This window comes from Manacus candei, unplaced genomic scaffold, assembly GCF_025592945.1.
Source record: "Manacus candei isolate 608988 ecotype Guabito, Panama unplaced genomic scaffold, ASM2559294v1 h1tg000005l, whole genome shotgun sequence".
NCBI classification, from domain to species: Eukaryota; Metazoa; Chordata; class Aves; order Passeriformes; family Pipridae; genus Manacus; species Manacus candei.
The window spans coordinates 24922724-24941133 of record NW_026138053.1 but is presented as its reverse complement, the minus strand read 5'-3'; the positions used below and the strand labels follow the sequence as shown (position 1 = coordinate 24941133).

Below are 18410 nucleotides of genomic sequence, written 5' to 3'. Positions count from 1 at the left end.
AGGGTGGGCAGGAGGGGCTGCTGTCTCTTCCACAGGATACTGGATATGTTGCAGCATCCCCTTGCTAAAAGGGAGACTCCTCCAACATCTCCATCCCACTCTCCCCAGAGAGCACCAGTGTAGTCCCCACTCACCTGTCTCCACCTTGGAGTGGTCCATCCTGTCGGTGACTTTCTCCTGGCGGAGGAGGTAGTCGACAATCTGCACCCCGATGGGGGGCTCTGAGTGCCCCCACTCCAGAACCACCAGTGTGCTGCTGGGCTCGTGAACGGTGGAGAGGTGCAGGCTGGGGGAAAATTTTTGTGTTACTCTCTCACAACAAAAGGGATTCAAAGCCATTAACACATGGGAGACAGCAACTTCAGGAGAGAAGTGACTGCCCCTGCCCTACCCCTCCTGGCTCTGGGAATGCTGGTCCAAAGGACTCCTTCCCTAGGGTTGCTCTACCAGGATGGATCCACAACCAGTTCGCCAGTCCTCAGCTGAATTTAGAAAAGACACTACAGCTCTGTACTCTCTGCTTGTTTTCCAGGTCAACCATCAGCTTGCAAACCTGTCCCATAAAACCACCCAGCCCCACCACCTCCTGCCACCATGCTGTTGGCCATCACCACCTCCTCACAGACCCACCACACCAAAAGGCCAGGCTGGGCACACGTGGAGACCTACATGGGGTGGGGGAGAGGCGCACAGGTGGGCAGCCCGTCAGCCCCGAAGGCACTGGAGTCACAGCGGCACCAGTCCTCGATGACATCCCCGCTGCCTGAGCACCACAGCATGCTCATGGTGGCCTCCTGCAGGAGCTGGGATAGAGAGGAGAGGGTTGAGCATCGGGCAGATGACCTGGTGACCTCCCATCCCACATGAGCCAGCATTCATCCATTCCCCCGGTGGGTTCAGCACAGTGCATTCACCCTGAGAGCAGGGCAGGCCAATGGGCAAGGGCTCCCTCGGCTTGACATGGTGCTATCAGGGCAAGCTGCCTTCAAAGACCACCACAATGCTGTCCTGCCACCCCCCACGCCCACCCCAGCACCCCCAGTACGTGGCTCCTCACCCGCTGGGTCTGGTTGTTGGTGACCAGCTCGTAGAGGGGGGCTGCTTTGGTGACCTCCAGCAGGATGGGCTCGGCTGGTGCGTCGGGGCTGGCGGCGCCGTGGCAGAGCGGGCAGGAGGAGGGGCAGCGCCCGCGGCTCTGGCACTCCATCCGCACGCCGGCTGCCATGCGCTTGGTGCCCGACTCGGAGAGGCTGGCAATGTACTCGGGGAAGGTGAGCACCTTGGGGTCCCGCTCGCGCTCCTCTGACTCGTCCGAGGGCGAGTTGCCTGGGGAAGGGGGAAGGGGGAAAACAGAGCGTGGGATCCAAGCCACTGATAAGGGAATGTGAGGGGGCTAGAGCTCTGCCTTCCACCCTGCAGAGAGGCAGCACTGCCCGCAGGTCCCTGTATCCTTGAGAGCTGTTTGCTCTGTAGGGATGAAATGCTCACTGGTCTTCAGAGGAGGAATCAGAACTTAAAAGCCCACCCTGGCCTCTGCCAGGCAGGTCTTTTGGTCTCCCCGCGCCTCAGTTCCCCCAGCCCCATCCCTTCACCTGGCACTGGGAAGGTGGTGGGACAGACCACCCTTGCAGCAGGTGCCCACGAGAGGGAGCCTCCTTCATGTGGCTGGAGACTTGTGAAGGACCTGCCTGGGCACCTTCACCCCACGGTGACGCCCCGCCAAAGCCCTCTGCCAAACCAGTCCCCCGCAAAAGCCCTCCTGGCCCAGCGGCTGATTTCTCCTTTAGATCCCAAGGATCCCCACACAGCTGATGTGACAGGGTGTGTTGGAGGCCAGAGAGGATGACTGTCAGACCAGGGTGCACAGTAATGATGCTGACTTGATTCACACCCCCCCCAGCAAAGGCTGGCAGCACTGAAGAGCTCAGAGTGAGGAGGGAAGACATGCCAGTGCCTCATGATGCCCAGAAAGCTCCCAAGGTGGCTACAGACCCACCAAGCTCCTCTCCAGACCCTCCACTTCTCCTACACTTGGTCCCCACACAGGGAAATGGAGATGGGAAGCAGATGCTGCCAACCCTCAGGTTACTGTGAAATGCAACCAGCTCGGAAAAAAAGTTGCAGCAGGAAAGCAGTGCCATGGTTTATGCCTTTCCCAGCTCCACGCAGAGATGCCTGACACTGGGTGCCACTGTGTTCCCAACACACAGGGCAGTGAGCCAGACCCTGCACTCAGTGGGCTTTTCTCCAGCATTCTCATGGCAGGAAATATTTTGGCACCAGGGGAAAATCGTTGGCCCAGAAGTCAAGAAGGGAGGACCTGTCCATCACTGCTGTGCCCTGGGGAGCATCGTCCTGCCGTGGCGAGCCTTGCCATGCTAGGAAACGGCGCTTTTCACACAAAATCCCTGCTAAAGGATATCCCTGGCTTTACACAGAAGAAAGGGGGGCCTAGAGGGGCCACTGAGGATGGTCGGTGGGGGTGGGGGAAGCTGAAGGATGCCCAGGCAAAGCCTCGCCCCTGGAGCAGGCTCAGGCCATCGCTGGTGGTGGTTTGGTACGGGCTGGCTGCTGTGCTGGCTGAGCACATCCATGGCTCAATAGGAAAATCTTCCTATACAGCAAGGATTTGCAGATAAATAGGCCAGCACTAGCCTATCTCTGAGACTCCTGCAAAGGAAACAAGGCTTTTAAACAAAACCTGGATACAAAAGTGTTGCTCTGCTCCCCCAGCAAGCTGGTGATGGATCACTTCGGGTTGGCTGTGGATTGCAGCTTAGCAGGCACTGAGGGAAAGCAGAGGAGCCAGGGAATGATTTGTCTCTTGCAATTTCTCAATCGATATCCAGCTCCTGACGTTTGCAAACAAAAAGCAAAGGAGGGAAAGTGGCAGGTGCCAGAGTGAAACTGAAATGTGATATTGTGGGTGGAAAAAGACTGCCAGACCTGAAAAGCCTCCAGGCAGGAAAATCAAAGAGGAGGAAATTGCAGGAGAAAAAAAAGAGAAAGAAGCACTTGCAATCAAAAGATGCTACATCTGGAGACAGCCCACAGCAAAACAGCAATGGGTCTGTACTCTTCCAGGTGGGTTTGGAAAGAAGTCCAGGCTCCAGGAGGTCTGAGCCCGCAGGATCCAGACTCAGGCTTTGAAAGAAGCCCTTCCCACACAAGAGCCCTGGGGAGAAAACAAATGTCCCCGTGGCTGGGGCACAGCAAGGGCAGCACTGTAGGCTGGTGCCAACACTGAGAACTAGGAAGCTTCGTGATGGAAACGATGTTTCGGTCACGGTGCCTGTGAGCTCCGTGCTCACGCTGCCCACACCCCACAGCTCCCCTGCACCGGCAGCAACCGAAGGTCGCCTGAAAAGCAGCAGCTCTGCTCAGAATCCCCTGTGTCCAGGTTTGGGAGCTGGCTCTTGCTTGCTGCCCAAGCCTGGATGTTGCAAAACAATGTCCCCCCACACAGGCAGCATAGCGCCTGCAGGGGGCAATGCAAGAGATCACGGAATCCTAGAATGGTTTGAGTTGGAAGGGACCTTACAGATTATTTCATTCCAACCTCCCTACCATGGGCAGGGACACCTTCCACCGGACCAGGTTGCCGTGGTCCTGGGGACAGGTGGCAGCAGGCAGGCCTTAGGCTGCCTCAGCTTTTGTAAAGCTGGCATCCCAACCAGCCATCAGCTCTTCTACTGGGGATCCATCACAGCTCACTGCAGCGAGGGCACCGGAGGGGATGCAGCACTGCCAGATGCCCTCTGCACCACGAGGAATCTCCCAGTTCCTACCTGGTTTCCAGGCATTAAAAGCACGGCACTGACAGCCCAGGAGAAGGGAATACATTAAATGGAGAAAAGTCAGGCTGTGGGATGCAAGTGGAAGAGAGGAGATATGGAGGAGACAAAAGGAAGGAAGGAACAGGATTAAAGACAAACAACAGTTAAGTCCAGAATCAGGCAGGATGGCTTGGTGGGATTAGTGCACTCGTCTTTCATCTCCCTGGGGATGTGGGTATTGATCTTTCTTTATGGCCCAGATCAGTGCCCGCTGCAATCCACGGGAGTCCTTCGCCCGGCTTCTGAGGGTGAGAGAGCAGGGTGTGAATAACGTGGTGAGATGGGACAGGCTGGGTGCTTTCCTTCCTATGCTGAAAGCAAAGTGAGCTCCCATGGGGTGTTGTAGAAATCCTTCCTGGGGACCAGCAGGGCTCCTACCTTTGCTGATGTCCTCGTACTCCAGCCAGAGCTGCCGCTGGACCTGCCTGTTGGGATACCAGATGGAGCAGGACTCCTCAAAGCCATACACTGCCTCCTGGATGTAGTGGTTGCCAAACTGGTCCAGCAGTGCCACAAAATCTCCACGGGAGGTGGCCCCATCCAGGGAGTGGAGGGCATTGCTGAAGGCTGGGAAGGAGAAGAGATGGAGGAGATGCTCAGATCCTAGAGTACACCAAGCCCTTATCACCTCCCTACACACTTGTGATGGGCAACCGACCCCTGAGGCCATCACCTGCCAGCAGAAAGCTATGTATCCTCTTGCCACTCCTTTTTCCCCCATTCCCCACATGCTTACACTGGGAGATGGTCATCTGGTTGAGCCGGACGTGGTACATGACGGACTGCACCTTCCAGTGCTGCAAGAGAGGGTACCCGGACACCTCGCTGAAGTTCACCATCCCTGCCAGAGAAAGGACGTGGGGGCTCAGTGCCACTGCCCAGGGATGACTCTCCCTGGGAATGGTTGCACCCCTTCATACCTGGGGCAATGCAGCCAGCAGGGTGGGAAGAAGCCAGGGAAAAGGGTTGTTCACACACCATGGTCCCCCCAGGGAAGCATTCAGAGCTGAGGGTCAGCTGCTCCCCAGCAATTAAAATGATGGCTTTGAAGGAACACACGTAGGCTCGTTTCATCCTGCCGTCCGGGGCTCTGCGGCAGCAGATAACGAGCCTCCTCCTGCATCCCCTCCTGCTTCCTTCCCGGTGCCCGCTCCCAAGGCATGCCCAGGTGTGCTAATTATTTCACTAATGAGATCTGCGCTTTTTAATGAGCTGTTTGCAGGCCTGGGAACGGTCACCGTCACGCCACGTGTACCCGAGTGCAAACAGCCAAGGGGCCTGGGGTCCCTTTCGGCTGGGACTGAGCTGAGTGGGCACAGATGGACAGGGGAAATCTGCAGAGTTGATGCTGAGGTTCCCCCAGGACATTACAGCAATACTGGGGCTGGGCAGGACCCAGGGTTTGTCCTTCTCCAGGCAAAGCCACCTCATTCTTCAGCCATTTAACTGTGAGTTACAGAAGGCAGAAATTCATGGAGACCAGGGCTGGGCGGCCACTTACTCCTGCCCAAGGCATGTGGCAGCTCAGCTTCCATGAGCAGAGGGACAGAGAGGCCACTGAGCCTCAGACAGAGGCCCAGAAAGGGAACTGAAGGGTGCTCGTGGCTCTGACTTTGGTGACCTGGGTGTGGCACACGAGGATGCCGGGACACGGCCACCTCCTCCCTCGCAGCTCCGCTTGGCAGCAAAGCAGCAACTTTGCTGCTAAACAGGCACCCAGCAGGAGTTCAGGAGGATAACGGCGGGCATCCCCCCCTCTAACAAGAACTGAAGGCAGAGGATAAGCAGGATAAGATCCTTTGCCTTCCAGCGCCTCTCTCTCTTCAGTGCTGGCTGCTCCCGACAGCTTCAAAGCCTTGCTCTTTCCTGCAAAGTGTTTATGCAAAAACAGTCCTTCCTTACTCAGCAGCTCTGCCTCTCGTGTATTCACAGCGATATCCAGATCTGCTTCTGACAAGCAGAGAATATTTTACCTCTTTTCCTTTTTTTATTTTTTTGCCTTAATCAGCCACAAAGCCAGCAGAGCGGTGGGAAATGAATAGGATAATTTACTGGCTTCTGCCTCCCCAGCGTAATTGCCAGCAAAGTCCTGCTCCCACTGACACTGCTGATGATGCTGGGATTGTGGAGGCAGTGCCTTCCTTACATCCGTGTACCCATGTTATAGGCAAGAGAATATCACTGGGATGCAGGTGTCCTCCAGCACCTCCGAACAGGGATGAGCATCCCCATGGAAGCAGGAGTGACCCACCCACACAGCTCTCTTGGGGTAGCTCAGCACCCAAGACCCAGTGGCACTCTCCCCTCTGCCTGAATCTGCCTGCACACACACCTACATTTCCATGCACCCTGTCAGGGCAAGCAGTGTCCATTAGACCCTGGGTGCAGCCCATGGGTGCTTCCCAAAATCCTGGAAGCTCTGCCAAACAAAGCAAAAGCACGAGGTCTTGGATGAGACCAAAACACCTCATTAACCATATCCTTTCCTTAGTGGCTCCTCAATGCCCTGAGCCATTTCAGCCAACAGCAACAAACACCAAGGAAACAAGGGCTATTTTAGGGGTTCTGGCAACTTGCTGGAAGAAAGGTAAATCCTTGAAGGCAGTCTAGGAATCCATGATAACCCTGTTGCTCGTGGCCCACAATGCTCTGGCAGAGCAAACCAAAACACTTCAATTTGGTGGCTTTGAATGTTTGTTACATGGGCAAAGAAATCAAATTAAAGGTAGCTGGAAAACTTTTTTTGCCTTGAAAAAGAAAAAATGCTTTTTGCAAATGCCCCAAACATTCAATGGATGGTTGAGCTTTTACACCACACAATTAATTTACAGACTTTGCCTTTCCTTCATTTTTAATGCCTTTGTTTTACCACTGCTACTGCTGCTGCTGCAGGTGAGCCTGGGATGCTAAAGCCTGACTAGATATATCCTCTAGGAGATGTATCTCCTGGGAGATTGAGGGGCTCTAGCTGGGCATGCTGGCAGCTGGGAGAGGTGTGGGGCTGGACCCACTCACCGGTGAGGAACTCAGGGTCAGGTGTGGGGTCAGAGAGCTCCTCTTGGCACTGGTTCTCCAAGGGCACCGTGGCCACCACCAGCCCATCTGGCAGCTGCTGCTCCAGGCCCCGGGCAAAGTTGTTCTGCCTGGAAGTTAATCACAGAGAGGAGGGCAGGGTTGGAGGACAGGAGAAATGCCTGGGATCATCCCCGCCAGCCGGTGACCCATCCCAAAAAAACACCTGGCATGAAGCCTTTCCTTCAGGCACAGATTACAGAGGTGTCTGCTCTTGATGGAAAGCATCAGATGTGCTCTCCCCACCAGCCCTTCCATCTCCTGCAAAGTTTGGCCAGACATGGACAGACCAGGCTCCTTACCATGCCTTCTTCTTGGAGAGGATGGTGAGGTCTGACCCTGCTGGGGTCACCTCCCCACCTCCCCAGCTCACCTGAACGTCCCTTTGAGCACCTGCCCTGGTGCCACCTCCTTGGAGTGGTTGTTGTAGCCGTAGAAGATCTCCCCAAAGAGCGTCTGGTTCATGGGCAGCTCGCGGGGCTCCCCGCAGTCCCCCGCCTCGGGGCACGACTCCGAGATGAGCTGGCACGACCTCCCGTCCGTGCCCAGCTTGTAGTCCTCAATGCACCTGGGAAGCCAGCACAGGGCCCACCATCAGCTGCAGCCCCCAGCGGTGGCCACCAGGCCACCCCAGCAGAGACACTGGGAACAGAGGAGACCCCCCCTGCATGCCAACCCTAGGAGATCAGGGTGGCAGCAGCCAGGTACAGCAGCACCCTGTGGGTGCTGGGTCACTCACCCACAGAACATGAGGATGTTGTAGAGCAGGGGGTCTTCGGGCAGAGGGACCATCTGCTGCAGGCACAGCTGCTCGCAGCCCCCGTTGAAGCCATCGGAGCAGTCCACGCCGACGTGACGGTCGTAGCAGCCCGTGCCATCCTTCATGGGGCTCAGTCCCGTCGGGCACTGGCAGGGGTGGGGGAAGCAAGAGGTGAAACCCCCAGGGAAGAAATATGGCCCTGGGGCTGAGGCAGAGGGGAGAGTTGCTCTCCATTGGACACTTCAGCAGGACACAGTGCTCGGAGGTTGCGGGGCAGACAGCAGCAACACCACCCACAGCTGCAGGTATTCCTCCTGCACCACAGCCTCTCTGCAGCCCTGGGGAGTGTATCCTCTGAAGTGGGAGCCCCCCAAGCCAGGCCCCACCAAAGTAATGTGCTGGCATCAACCCCACACACCAGCACAGAGCTCCAGTGACCACCAAAGCAACGCTGCCCTTTCCAAGCCCACTGTCTGCCCCACACTCACAGCCTCTCCATCCCAATGCCCAGCACTGGTGGCATCACAGCAGGGCACCCCGGCCCCACAAGCCCCTCCATTTTGGGGCAGAGCAGCTGTGGTGGTGACAGGGGACACACATGAGTGATGTGGGACCTCCCAGAGAGCCAACAAGCAGATGGACTCTCTCTCCCTCGTGTGTGCAACAAAGCAACAAAGGAGATGCCAACCCAAAAACATCTTCTTGCTACGAAATCAACCCCAAAATATCCGTCCCAAAGTGATGGTAAGGGAGGAAGGACTCCCTTTCTGCCCTCCCCCTCCTTGCTCACACCAAAGGAGATTCCAGGTCCCCGGGGGGCCACGCACCACACAGCCCGTGGAGTCCAGCTTGCGGTCCGAGATGCAGCGGAAGTTCTTGCTGCAGCCCCCGTTGTCCCGGGAGCAGTCACGGACAGGGCCGAAGGAGTCAAGGAGGACCTCCAGGCTGTCAAAGGAGGAGGAGGTCATCAGCTCTTCCCTGTGAGGAGGAGAAGGAGGAGATGTGTCACTGCTCCGATGAGACATCGTGAACGCGTGCACGACCGTGGCTGCTGCGTGGGTTTTTCCAGAGCTCAGGTTTCCCTCGGGCTGACAGTGAACTGGATGGCAGCCAGGCTTTTAGAGGGATGCAGGAGCTACTGAGATGATGAGAGGTACCTCCAATGGCTCAACTTTACAGGTACCAAAGGGGGGTAGCTTAATGGATGTACTAATCTCCACCTGCAAAATCGTGGGATGGGGATCTCAGCTCTGTTTGCTGAAACTCCTCCTAAACTCCATCATCCTGCCATTGTACCTACCTGACCTCCACTGCATCCTCCATCACTGTCATGTCCGTCTTACATTTGGCTGAGGGGTTGATGGCCAGCTCAGCTGGTGGGATGACGAAGCTCTTGCTCAGGGGCAGCCACATGCCTTCCCCCAGGGTATAGGTGAACCTGCCAGGGAGAGCAGCAAAGGCTGGCAAGGAGGGAAATGCTGAGCCTGGAGGGCTGTCTCTGCCCAAAACCAAGCCCTTGAACCTCCCCACTGCCCTGCAGGGATGCCAGCCTGAACAAAGGTGGATGGGCAGGCTAAAGAGGGGTGGCTTCTCCAAATGCACCCAAACGACCACCAAAAATCACATGCAACTTAGGTAATACATAAAAAAATAAAGGCACTTTCATTTTTTCAGTAGAAATCCTCCTGCAGAGCCTAAACCTCGCTCTCGCTGTGAATAGAGAGGAGGAACTGACTGCTGGGCATCCAGCATCCCACACTTCCCAGCCATACTCACATGTCCCCAGGAGGTGGCACAGGACAGCTGTGCTCAGCCCTGCCAGCTGGGGTACCTGCAAGCCTGTATGCCCTGGGTCATATTTTAAGCCCCAAAATGTGCTGACTGAGTTGCCTTTGCCACTTACCGAAAAATCTTGTCAGATGGCTGCTCGCCCAGCACCAAGTCAAAGCCACGCTGGAAAATGGTGTATGGCCAGGGCCTGGAAAAGAAACCCAGGAGCATCACACTGATATTGCGCCCCCACTGCTGCTCAGAGCCCAAAATGCTGTCCCTGCATAGCCCCCAGCACACACGCAGAGGGGTCCTGGCATAAAACGACTCAAACAAAGCCAGGACAATGGGATAAAACAGCCCCTGATTCAAGATCTTAATCTTGGGGTCCCTATAACATCAGATCCTCATGCCAGCCCCAACCTGCCAATGGTCCAGAAGTGTATCGCATCCATTATTTTGGAGTACAGTGCACTCCAGACATCCCCGCATCCCGGTGTGCCTGGTCCTGTTTTAGGGGTTTGCATCACAGCTATTGAACTGCTAAAAGAAACCCAACTGCAGCTGAACCCTCTCTCTGTGAGGCTTTTCCAAGGGAGCACGTCAGGTCCAAGTCCACAATTTCACCACCTGCCTTATTCCCCCTGGGTTTCATTGTTCCAGGAGAGGAACTGAGGACGCCTAACAAAGGGGATTAGAAGACAGGCTGGAAGCTTGGAGCCAAGGGGGCAGCCTAGAGAGCTGTTGGCCCCAACTACTCCCTCCCTGTTGTTGTAGATACACAGGGTGATGAGCCACCAAGATTTGGTGGCCAGTGCCCTTCAGTGGGACAACCATGGCCATGACACTTCTGGGACATGCACGCCCAGCATCACAGACCCACTTGCAGACCAAGGCTGACAAGAGACCCAGCTGTGGTGGACTTGGAATCAGGCAACGTGAACCCAGCTCCCAAACCCTAAAACTCCAGATCCCCTTTGCAAGAGCTCAGAGCTGGGGAGAGAAAGAGATTTGCCATCCCATCGCATCGCTGCTGGTAAAATTCAGGGTGAGAGTATCAGGTGCCACCGACAAGCCCGGGGGTTTTCTCCAGGGGCAATTACAGTTTTCCTGCACAAGCACTTTAATTTCTAATCCGGGGTTACTTCGGCAGGGACAAAAATAATAACAACAAAAGAAAAAAAAATCCTGATTGCAGGATTACAGCGTGCCGTCTCGTTTCCTCGCTGGGATACAATGCCGCTTTCCCGGCCGGCCGGCTGGGAGCGGGGGATTACATTCAGCCCGCAGATCCGATTGCCCTGAATGAGGTCAGCCTCGTCCAGAAAGAGATGTGCTCCTTGTGTCTTCAGCAACACCTTGAACGCTTCACGCCTCCGCCTTCCAGCGCTCCCGCAGATGGGTTTTATTCTTGCTTCTGAGGAGCACGTGGGGCCGGGAACAAAAGCCAAGGCAAGGTATTGTTCCGCATCAACTCGGGCAGAAAAGCGGTTGTGAGGAGCTGCTCTTGGCTTGCAGCAGGGCTCAGCACTGGGGCAGGTGTTGCAGGGACACGGTGGCTGCTGCACCTCTGTCAGGTGACACACCTGGTAGCCCATGGAAGTCAAAACATCCAGGACACGCAGCCAGTGTGTCTGGGCCCACCTGGGAGATCAAAATCAGCAGCCATGCTGTGTCCACCCAGGGTGCAACTTCCAACTGTGGCTAAAATTCTTGAGGTAATGGAATCATAGAATGGTTTGGAAGGGATCTTAAAGATCATCTCATTGCAGCCCCCTGCCATGGGCAGGGACACCTTCCACTACACCAGGTTGCTCCAAATCCCATCTAACCTGTACTTGAACTCTTCCATGGATGGGGCAGCCACAGCTTCTCTGGGCAACCTGTGCCAGGGCCTCACCACTTTCACAGGAAAGAATTTCTTCCTGATGTGTCATCAAACCTGCCCTCTGTCAGTTTGAACCCATTCCCTCTTGTCCTATTCCTACCTACTCTTGCAAAATGCAATGATGGCTTTGAGATGGGGAAAAGGTTTCCATGCTCCAGAAAGGGACTGTGTGGCATCTCCCTAGCCTGCCCCACTCCGCCTTTACTTGGGGTCAAAAAAAGCCCATTAAAAATAATGTTCAGCCTTTAGCTACATGTCTACCTGGCAAGGGGAGACCCAGTGTTGCCAGGCACCATTGGATCGGGGAGGACATGATACCTTCTCTGGGTAAGCCCTGAAAGGTCCTCCACACAAGAATTCCAGCTCAACAGGAGACACTTATCCATCCTCATCTCTGAGGAAGCTCTCCAGGAGCTCAGTGCTGACATTTCCACCCACACACGCTTTTGTTGACTTGTACCTTCTGTTGCAGAGGATGGGGTGGCATCTGCTCTCCCAGGCACACCTCACCCCCTCCATTTCCGCCTCTTGCCCCCTGTGCCTCTGCTGCTGTTTCACCTCCTCCTTCCTCTCCCATGCACGTGAGTGTGTCCCCACGTGCCTGTCTCCCTCCCTGCTTTCTGTGATCACTTGCTTGGTTTTCGTTGTTCTTGGTGGGTACTTTGGTTGTGTGGTCTTCAGAGCTCACAGGGGAAAGTGGGACTGATCAGCAGCCCTGCAGATGATCAGGTTGGATTAAACAGGCCAGAAACTACAGCTCTTGTCCCCCTGGCAAGCCTTGGCATTCAGGCAGGCACCTGAAACAACAAAACCCGGGGCAGCTGAGAACCAGAAACTCCCCATGCTCAGTGAGCAAGTTCCCGTGGCCAAAGCGCTGCCTGTGCATCCCCAAGACAATTTTCAGGCCTCTTGGTTTTTTCCGGATGGACCCTCAGCTATGCTTTGCTCCACATCTGGGCTTGAGTGGAAGCTCGAGAAATTCTGGCTAAGCCTTCCAAACCTGTTGCTGCTGGTGATGCTTTGAACCACCTCAACAGGCCCCTGGCCACGCTCAAATTGCAGTCCCCAGGGGCCGAGGCCAGACTGACTTCTAGCATCGAGAACTGTGCTCCTGCTTGTTTGTGCTCCCTGCAAAATCCTTCCAGAGAAGATGGGTGGGATGGAGAATTAAAGCCTGGCACTGGCAGGATGTGACTGCCATGAGCTAACCTGGAGCAGCTGGTTGGAGGGGAGCTGTCAGGAGGTCGGAGGGGCTGCAGGAGAGGGTCTTTGCAGAAGGCACAAGTCGCTGCACGTGAGCGTGGCTGAAATGCCACTGGAGGAGAAGGTGGTTGGCTGTCACACACTGAAATAGGTGACCACACATTTGGCTCCCTGATCCTCTGTACTCCTCTGGGGGTTTCCAACCAGGGCCATGCCAAACCCCATCATGGCACCTAAGCACCAGCTCCAAGTGTGTGCTGGGAGAGAGTGCCATGGACAAAATGGTCCCCCACATCCCTTCACTGGCAGCTCAGGAGTTCAAGCCCAGGGAGAGCAGACCAGAGCATCCCCACAGCTGCTGCACCCCTCCTGCACGCCAGACCCCAAAGGGGGGACCCATGAAGACCCAACACCACCCTGGTGGGGGAAGAGCAGAGAGCAGATGTGACACAAGCTGCCCACTTCTCCCACCGGTGATGCCTGTTGTGGCTCCTCCCCAACTTCACTTTGCTTTGCAACAGCTTTGCTTGGGCTTCAGCTGCCGATGCTTCTCCCCTTCCGAGCTCCCCACCCCCTGCCATCCCTTGCAAGCAGGGCTTTATTAAAAATGCTAATGCCGGCACTTTCTCCCTGGGCTGCCCATAAATCTGCGAGGAGAATGAGGCGGGAGGAGGAGGCGGATGGGTGGTTTGGTGAAAGGATCTGAAAGAAAGAGGAGCTTTTTATCTGGCTGTCCTTCAAGCTTGCAAAGCCGAGGCACACAGCAGGGAATGGAGAGAGGCAAAAAAAAAAAAAAAAGAGAGAGAGAAAAAGAGGTGGGGGGAAAAAAAAGAGGAAGACTTTAAGCAGGAAAAGTGCTGTCCTTGTCACTTCAGTGTGTCCCTGGCTCCTCTGTGGGGTGGGGAGTGGATGATGTGTGGGGATGGGACAAGAGGAGCAGGTGCATGGGCAGGAAGGGGGATAACTGTGTGCAGAAGAGAAGCAGCATCATGGGGAGGGAGGAGCAGGGGAGGGGAGGTGGGTGAGCAGGACATGGGCTACTGCACTAATTTGTGTCCTGTGCTGGAGAAAACATCTGCAAGGGGGCAGAAAGAGGTAACTTGTCCTGCATGGGAGCAGGGCTGGTGTAGCCCAGTTTGCCAAGTGCTACAAGAGGATGAAAGCACCCAGCCAGATGCATTTGCCTTATAACATTAAACTGGCCTAAAACCTCCCCATGCCAGGCTGAACCCATTAGGAGTTGAAAGAGCACACTGATAAAGACCCTTTAAATGCAGAGCATCTTAAATCTCATCAAGGGAGTCTGAAAAGGGCACCCAGGCAAGAACTGCAGGTGGACAGGGGAAACCATCCATGATGGATCTAAAGGCTGGGATAAATAAGTACAAATGTGGGCAGATAACAGTTTATTAACTAAAGGTAGAATGAGCTGATTTGATCTTTGGCCAAGTCATACCACAAAAAGAACCACAGAAAATGGGTTTGATGAGCAAAGATGAGGCAGACCTGGTTGGATTGCTGGAAACTGCATCCTACTTGGGAAACATTAGAGTAAGAGCCGAAAAGCAGCTAATTAACAATGCATATCAAAGTAGGGAGACAGACTGTGAACACACAAACAGCACCAGACAGATTTGTTTAAAACAGCTGAAGAGCAGCACAGGAAAAAAAAAAAAAAAAAGGAAGGCAGCTGATCAAATGTATCTGCTACCCATGATCAAAAAGATCTGATTTTTTGAAAAATGGATGAAGATTTAGGGTCTGGATGTGTTGGGTAAGAGAGGCACCGCGGAGGCGTGGAACTCAGTCTGGTACCCAAAATACACACACCACACAAAGCCTCTCCCTGCCATTGCCAATAAAGCACAAAGATGAGCTCGCCTTCATGAGCAAAATTAGATGCTGCTGAGGGAACAGAGACCCAGTCGACTTGTCATCACTGTAAATAAAAACAAACCAACGGCAAAACTGTCTAAACCACAGGGTTGAAATGAGTTTTCAGATAAAAAAGCCACCCTGGGAAAACGGAGGAGGTCATAACCAGAACATGTCGCTCCCAAGCACGCCGAGGGATTTGGCAAAGCCTCCCAAGTCCTGCTTTGTTTACCAAGAGCCAACGTGGCTTCTCCAGGGACTGACCTGCGGCAGCAGCACATCACTCCAACACTGGAGGGTTTAGGAGCACATCAGACAAAACAGTGTCAGAAATTATTCAGGCATCTTGGGATGGGGGGAGAGAGCAGAAGACTTCCAGACATCTCCTTCAGGTGAACCTGCAGGCAACCTTTTTGGGTTAGAGTTGGGAATGAGCTGATGAGTGTGACAAAGACAGCATGGTAGCTCAACCTCCACCCCAAAAAACATAAATTCCAGCTTAAAGTTACAAGTTATTCAGTTAAACAGGCTCTGACAAGATGGTTCTGCTGGACTAAAGAGAGTTCATCACAGTCATGACCCCGTGGAGGCCAAGAGTTCACGGGGGACACCATGGACAGGTAGAAGGGATCTCAGCATCACAAGCCCTTGCAGGCAGAGCTGCACCAAGCAGCACCTGGACATCAGAACAGACTGCAGAGAAGGAAAAGAACGCTCATTAAACACCAAGCTACCCCAAGCATCACGATGCTTAGTGTGGACATGCTTTCCACAGCCCCTAAAAATAGTGAAAGCTGCAGGCAGGGATGGTGAAGTGTGGTCTCAGCTGCTACCATTTTCTGAAACAAAAACCTGACAAGTTCAAGGAAGAAACACAAAATAACCCCGGTTTCAAGCAGCTCAAGAGAGGAGCTCTCTAAGGATGGTGTTGAAAAAGCCCCAACACTGCAGCATCAGAGCCTTCTTGAGAGCTCAGAGAAGGGCAGGAGGACTTTGACAGCCTCACCATTGTCTGGGGCTGTGTTGCACCTTGGGGAAAAAGAGATCTGCCAAGTTTCTCTGCCCCAAACAGAAAACTACGCTGGAAATACTGCACATAATTTGTCATAGCCAACTTTGGTATATAAGAAGAGACACAAGACAAGCTGTATCCTGGCCAGGTATGAACACTGTTGCAGGAGAAAAGGCTCAGGCATAGCATGGAGAAGGCTCCTGTGGGGGCACTGAGTTGGAGCTGGGTCTGAAAAGCAGCCCCAAATTCCCCAGAGGAACAGAGTGGGTCCTGAGCACCTTTTGGTTTGGCATGGCTGAGACCAAAGCTGGTCTGGAGCTGTGAATGGGTCCAGAGGGCTTCAGGAATGGATTTGCCTTTCCTGCCCTTGGCTTCTCTCCTGCTTGTTAGCACCTGTATTTTCTAGCAATTCATCTGAAAGCAGCTTTTTCTCCACTTTCCCTTAAGATGGTGAACAGCTAAATCAGGAAAAAGCTAGAGAAGAGCAATGTGCACGGGAGGAAAAGTGTGAAGCTGCAGATCCACACCCAGGAGCAAAGGAAAAGTAGAGGGGAAGGCAGCAAATGTTTCTCCACACTGCTTATCCATTTTTATTACCTGTCTCAGTGGACAGAGTCATTTGCCACTTTGCTTTTTGCAAGGTGGTGAGTCCAGCACAGACAGAGGCAGAGGCTGGCACCAAAGCCATTGTGGTCATCAGTGACCATGGGCTCTTTCCAACCCACCATGAGACACTCCCAAACACAACACATCCTAAAACAGGGAAATCCCTGGCAGGGGGATACCCCCTCCCACACCCCAGACCCCATCACTCAGTACCTCTTATGAGATGGGCACAGAGGATCTGGGAACATCCCTGTTGGACAACTGTCCTCTCAGGACAAGCAGGACAGGGAGCTGTATTTCTGCCTGTATTTTCCCAACCCAGCAGTGGTACCTTGAAGAGGTTTTGGGGACATTCACCACAGCACACAGCACGTCCCCAGCACGGGACCGCCTGTGTCCCGAGCCTCGCCCTGGCTCAGGGCACTCACAGCAACAACCGCCCTTGTCTCACACAGCGGGTGCTCCGCACTGGGCTTAATTGCTAAATTGCCTTTAAAATGATAAAAAAACAGAGAGTGGGGGTGGAGACAGAGCAGGGATGCTCTCCCCGGGCCCCAGTTCAAAGGGACAGAGCCGGGGCCAGCTGGCACAGACAGCCCCCTGCCGCTGCCATCCTCCAGCGCAGCCGCACCGCGGGGGTGCCGCCAAGCCCAGCCTTTGATGATTTTTCCCTTCCCACTGTGAAGACTAATAACTTCAGAGAGGGCATCCTGACATGGGCAGGGCCACCGCCGATCCAGCTGCAGCACAGTGAGACAAGGGGGGAAAACGAGGGCTTGGAGGTGCCGGGGCACATGGGATCTCCGGATTTGAGGGTGTTTTGGGTTTCTGCACACTACCTCCAGCCATCCCCGGGAGGCCCCAGCTGCATGACAGAGACCCATGAGTGTTAAGGACCACCAAATTGCTGCCAAAGCATCAGAAAAAACTTCCCTTGGCACTTCCAGGGGTTTAAAGCTGTGGAGCAGATGGCGACTGCTCTGTTCCCTCAGCTATGGTATCAAAGCATCTCATTTGCCCAGTTTTAAGTGAGGACCCCAGCCCGACCTCAGCTGTCCTCTGATGCCTCACACAGCCAAACCAAAAGCCCCACAAAGTGCAGGATGCCAAGGAGAGTCTTCACACAGGGAGGAGGAACAATCTCCATCTTCTCCAGGGGGTGTTTACTGTAAAACACCACAATGGCCTCTTCTACATCATTTCTGATTATTTCAAAGGATAGAAATCCTCGCCTCCCGCAGACCTGCTGCAGAGCCCAGCCGTGCACTGACCTTACAATTCACCAAGATGCCTATAACTCTTTCATCCAAGAAGTTTACCACAGCCCTCCTGTGCTGATGCTGAAGCCCAGCAGCTTGTGTGAGGGCAGCCCAAGCCCAGGCGTGCTGTGGAAGGCACACTCACCCCTGGTTCGTTCCCCACTCATTCCGGATGCAGAGGTGCTTGTGCACAGGGTCCTTCATGTACCCTTCATAGCAGAGACACTCACCTACAGAGAAAGGGGGGGACATGAGGGACATGGGAGGACAAGGCTTTCCATGCAGCCACCCCAGGGCACCTGGCAGCTCTGTTATTGCCCAGGGAGCAAGGCAAGGAAGCATCTTCCCGTCAGAGCTGGGCTGGGGAGGCAGAGGTGAGCCCCCAAACCCACCTCAACCGCTGGACCACCTACCAGTCTCGGGGTCACACTGGTGCTCACAGGGGTCGAGGAGGCGCCGGGCGCAGAGGTCCAGGGCCCAGGGCCCGCTGGAGTTTTGCTGGGAGAAGAGGACGACCTGGGCTGGGTTCAGCCAGTCACTGGCATCCAGCTGGCTCCCCTCCAGCAGGATGAACCGGCTCCCTGGCACCGAGACAAGGGCAGTCAGCAGGGCAACCTGATGCTGTCCCCTCCATCCCATGGTTGTCCCCTGCATCCCTTAATGGACCCCTCCATCCCGTGATGTTTCCCCCCATCCTGTGATCGATCCCTGCATCTGCTGCCCATTCCCTCCAGCTTGACACAGTGCTCTCTGTCCCACAGCAGCCCTCTCTGTTCCACAATGGATCCTCTGTCCTGTGCCCATCCTCTCTGCCCCATGACAGTCCCCTCCATCCCATATCTGTCTCCTCCATCCCATGACAGTTCCCTTCATCCTGTGCCTGTCCCCCTCACAACAGCCACCCCTATCCTATAACCATCCCCTCAGTCTCATTTCTGATTCCTCCATCCCACAACAGTCTGCTTGGTCCCAGGCCCATCCTCTCCATTCTGCACCATGCCCTGTGTCCCACAACAGCCATCTCCATCCTGTCTCTGTCTCTTCTGTCCCATGCCTATCCCCTCCATCCTGTACCCCTCCATCCCTTGTTCCCACACTGGTATCCTCCATCTCACACCTGTCCCCTTTT

The 18410-nt window shown here is 54.7% G+C and overlaps 1 protein-coding gene across 5 annotated transcripts in view; it reads right to left on the bottom strand.

Annotated features, from left to right (window-relative positions):
* Nucleotides 1–18410, bottom strand: part of ASTN1 (astrotactin 1) — a 58949-nt gene that overhangs the window by 13399 nt on the left and 27140 nt on the right. For all 5 annotated transcript variants that reach the window (XM_051793645.1, XM_051793634.1, XM_051793640.1 and 2 more), the window contains exons 7-19: nt 17695–17862; nt 17427–17511; nt 9572–9646; nt 8969–9106; nt 8496–8646; nt 7648–7814; nt 7282–7476; nt 6852–6979; nt 4573–4677; nt 4215–4403; nt 1058–1326; nt 670–803; nt 135–286 (exon numbers count right to left, since the gene is read on the bottom strand). In XM_051793645.1, coding sequence (XP_051649605.1) covers nt 135–286; nt 670–803; nt 1058–1326; nt 4215–4403; nt 4573–4677; nt 6852–6979; nt 7282–7476; nt 7648–7814; nt 8496–8646; nt 8969–9106; nt 9572–9646; nt 17427–17511; nt 17695–17862 — 1956 coding nt within the window. The remainder of the gene's footprint in view (nt 1–134; nt 287–669; nt 804–1057; nt 1327–4214; nt 4404–4572; nt 4678–6851; nt 6980–7281; nt 7477–7647; nt 7815–8495; nt 8647–8968; nt 9107–9571; nt 9647–17426; nt 17512–17694; nt 17863–18410) is intronic.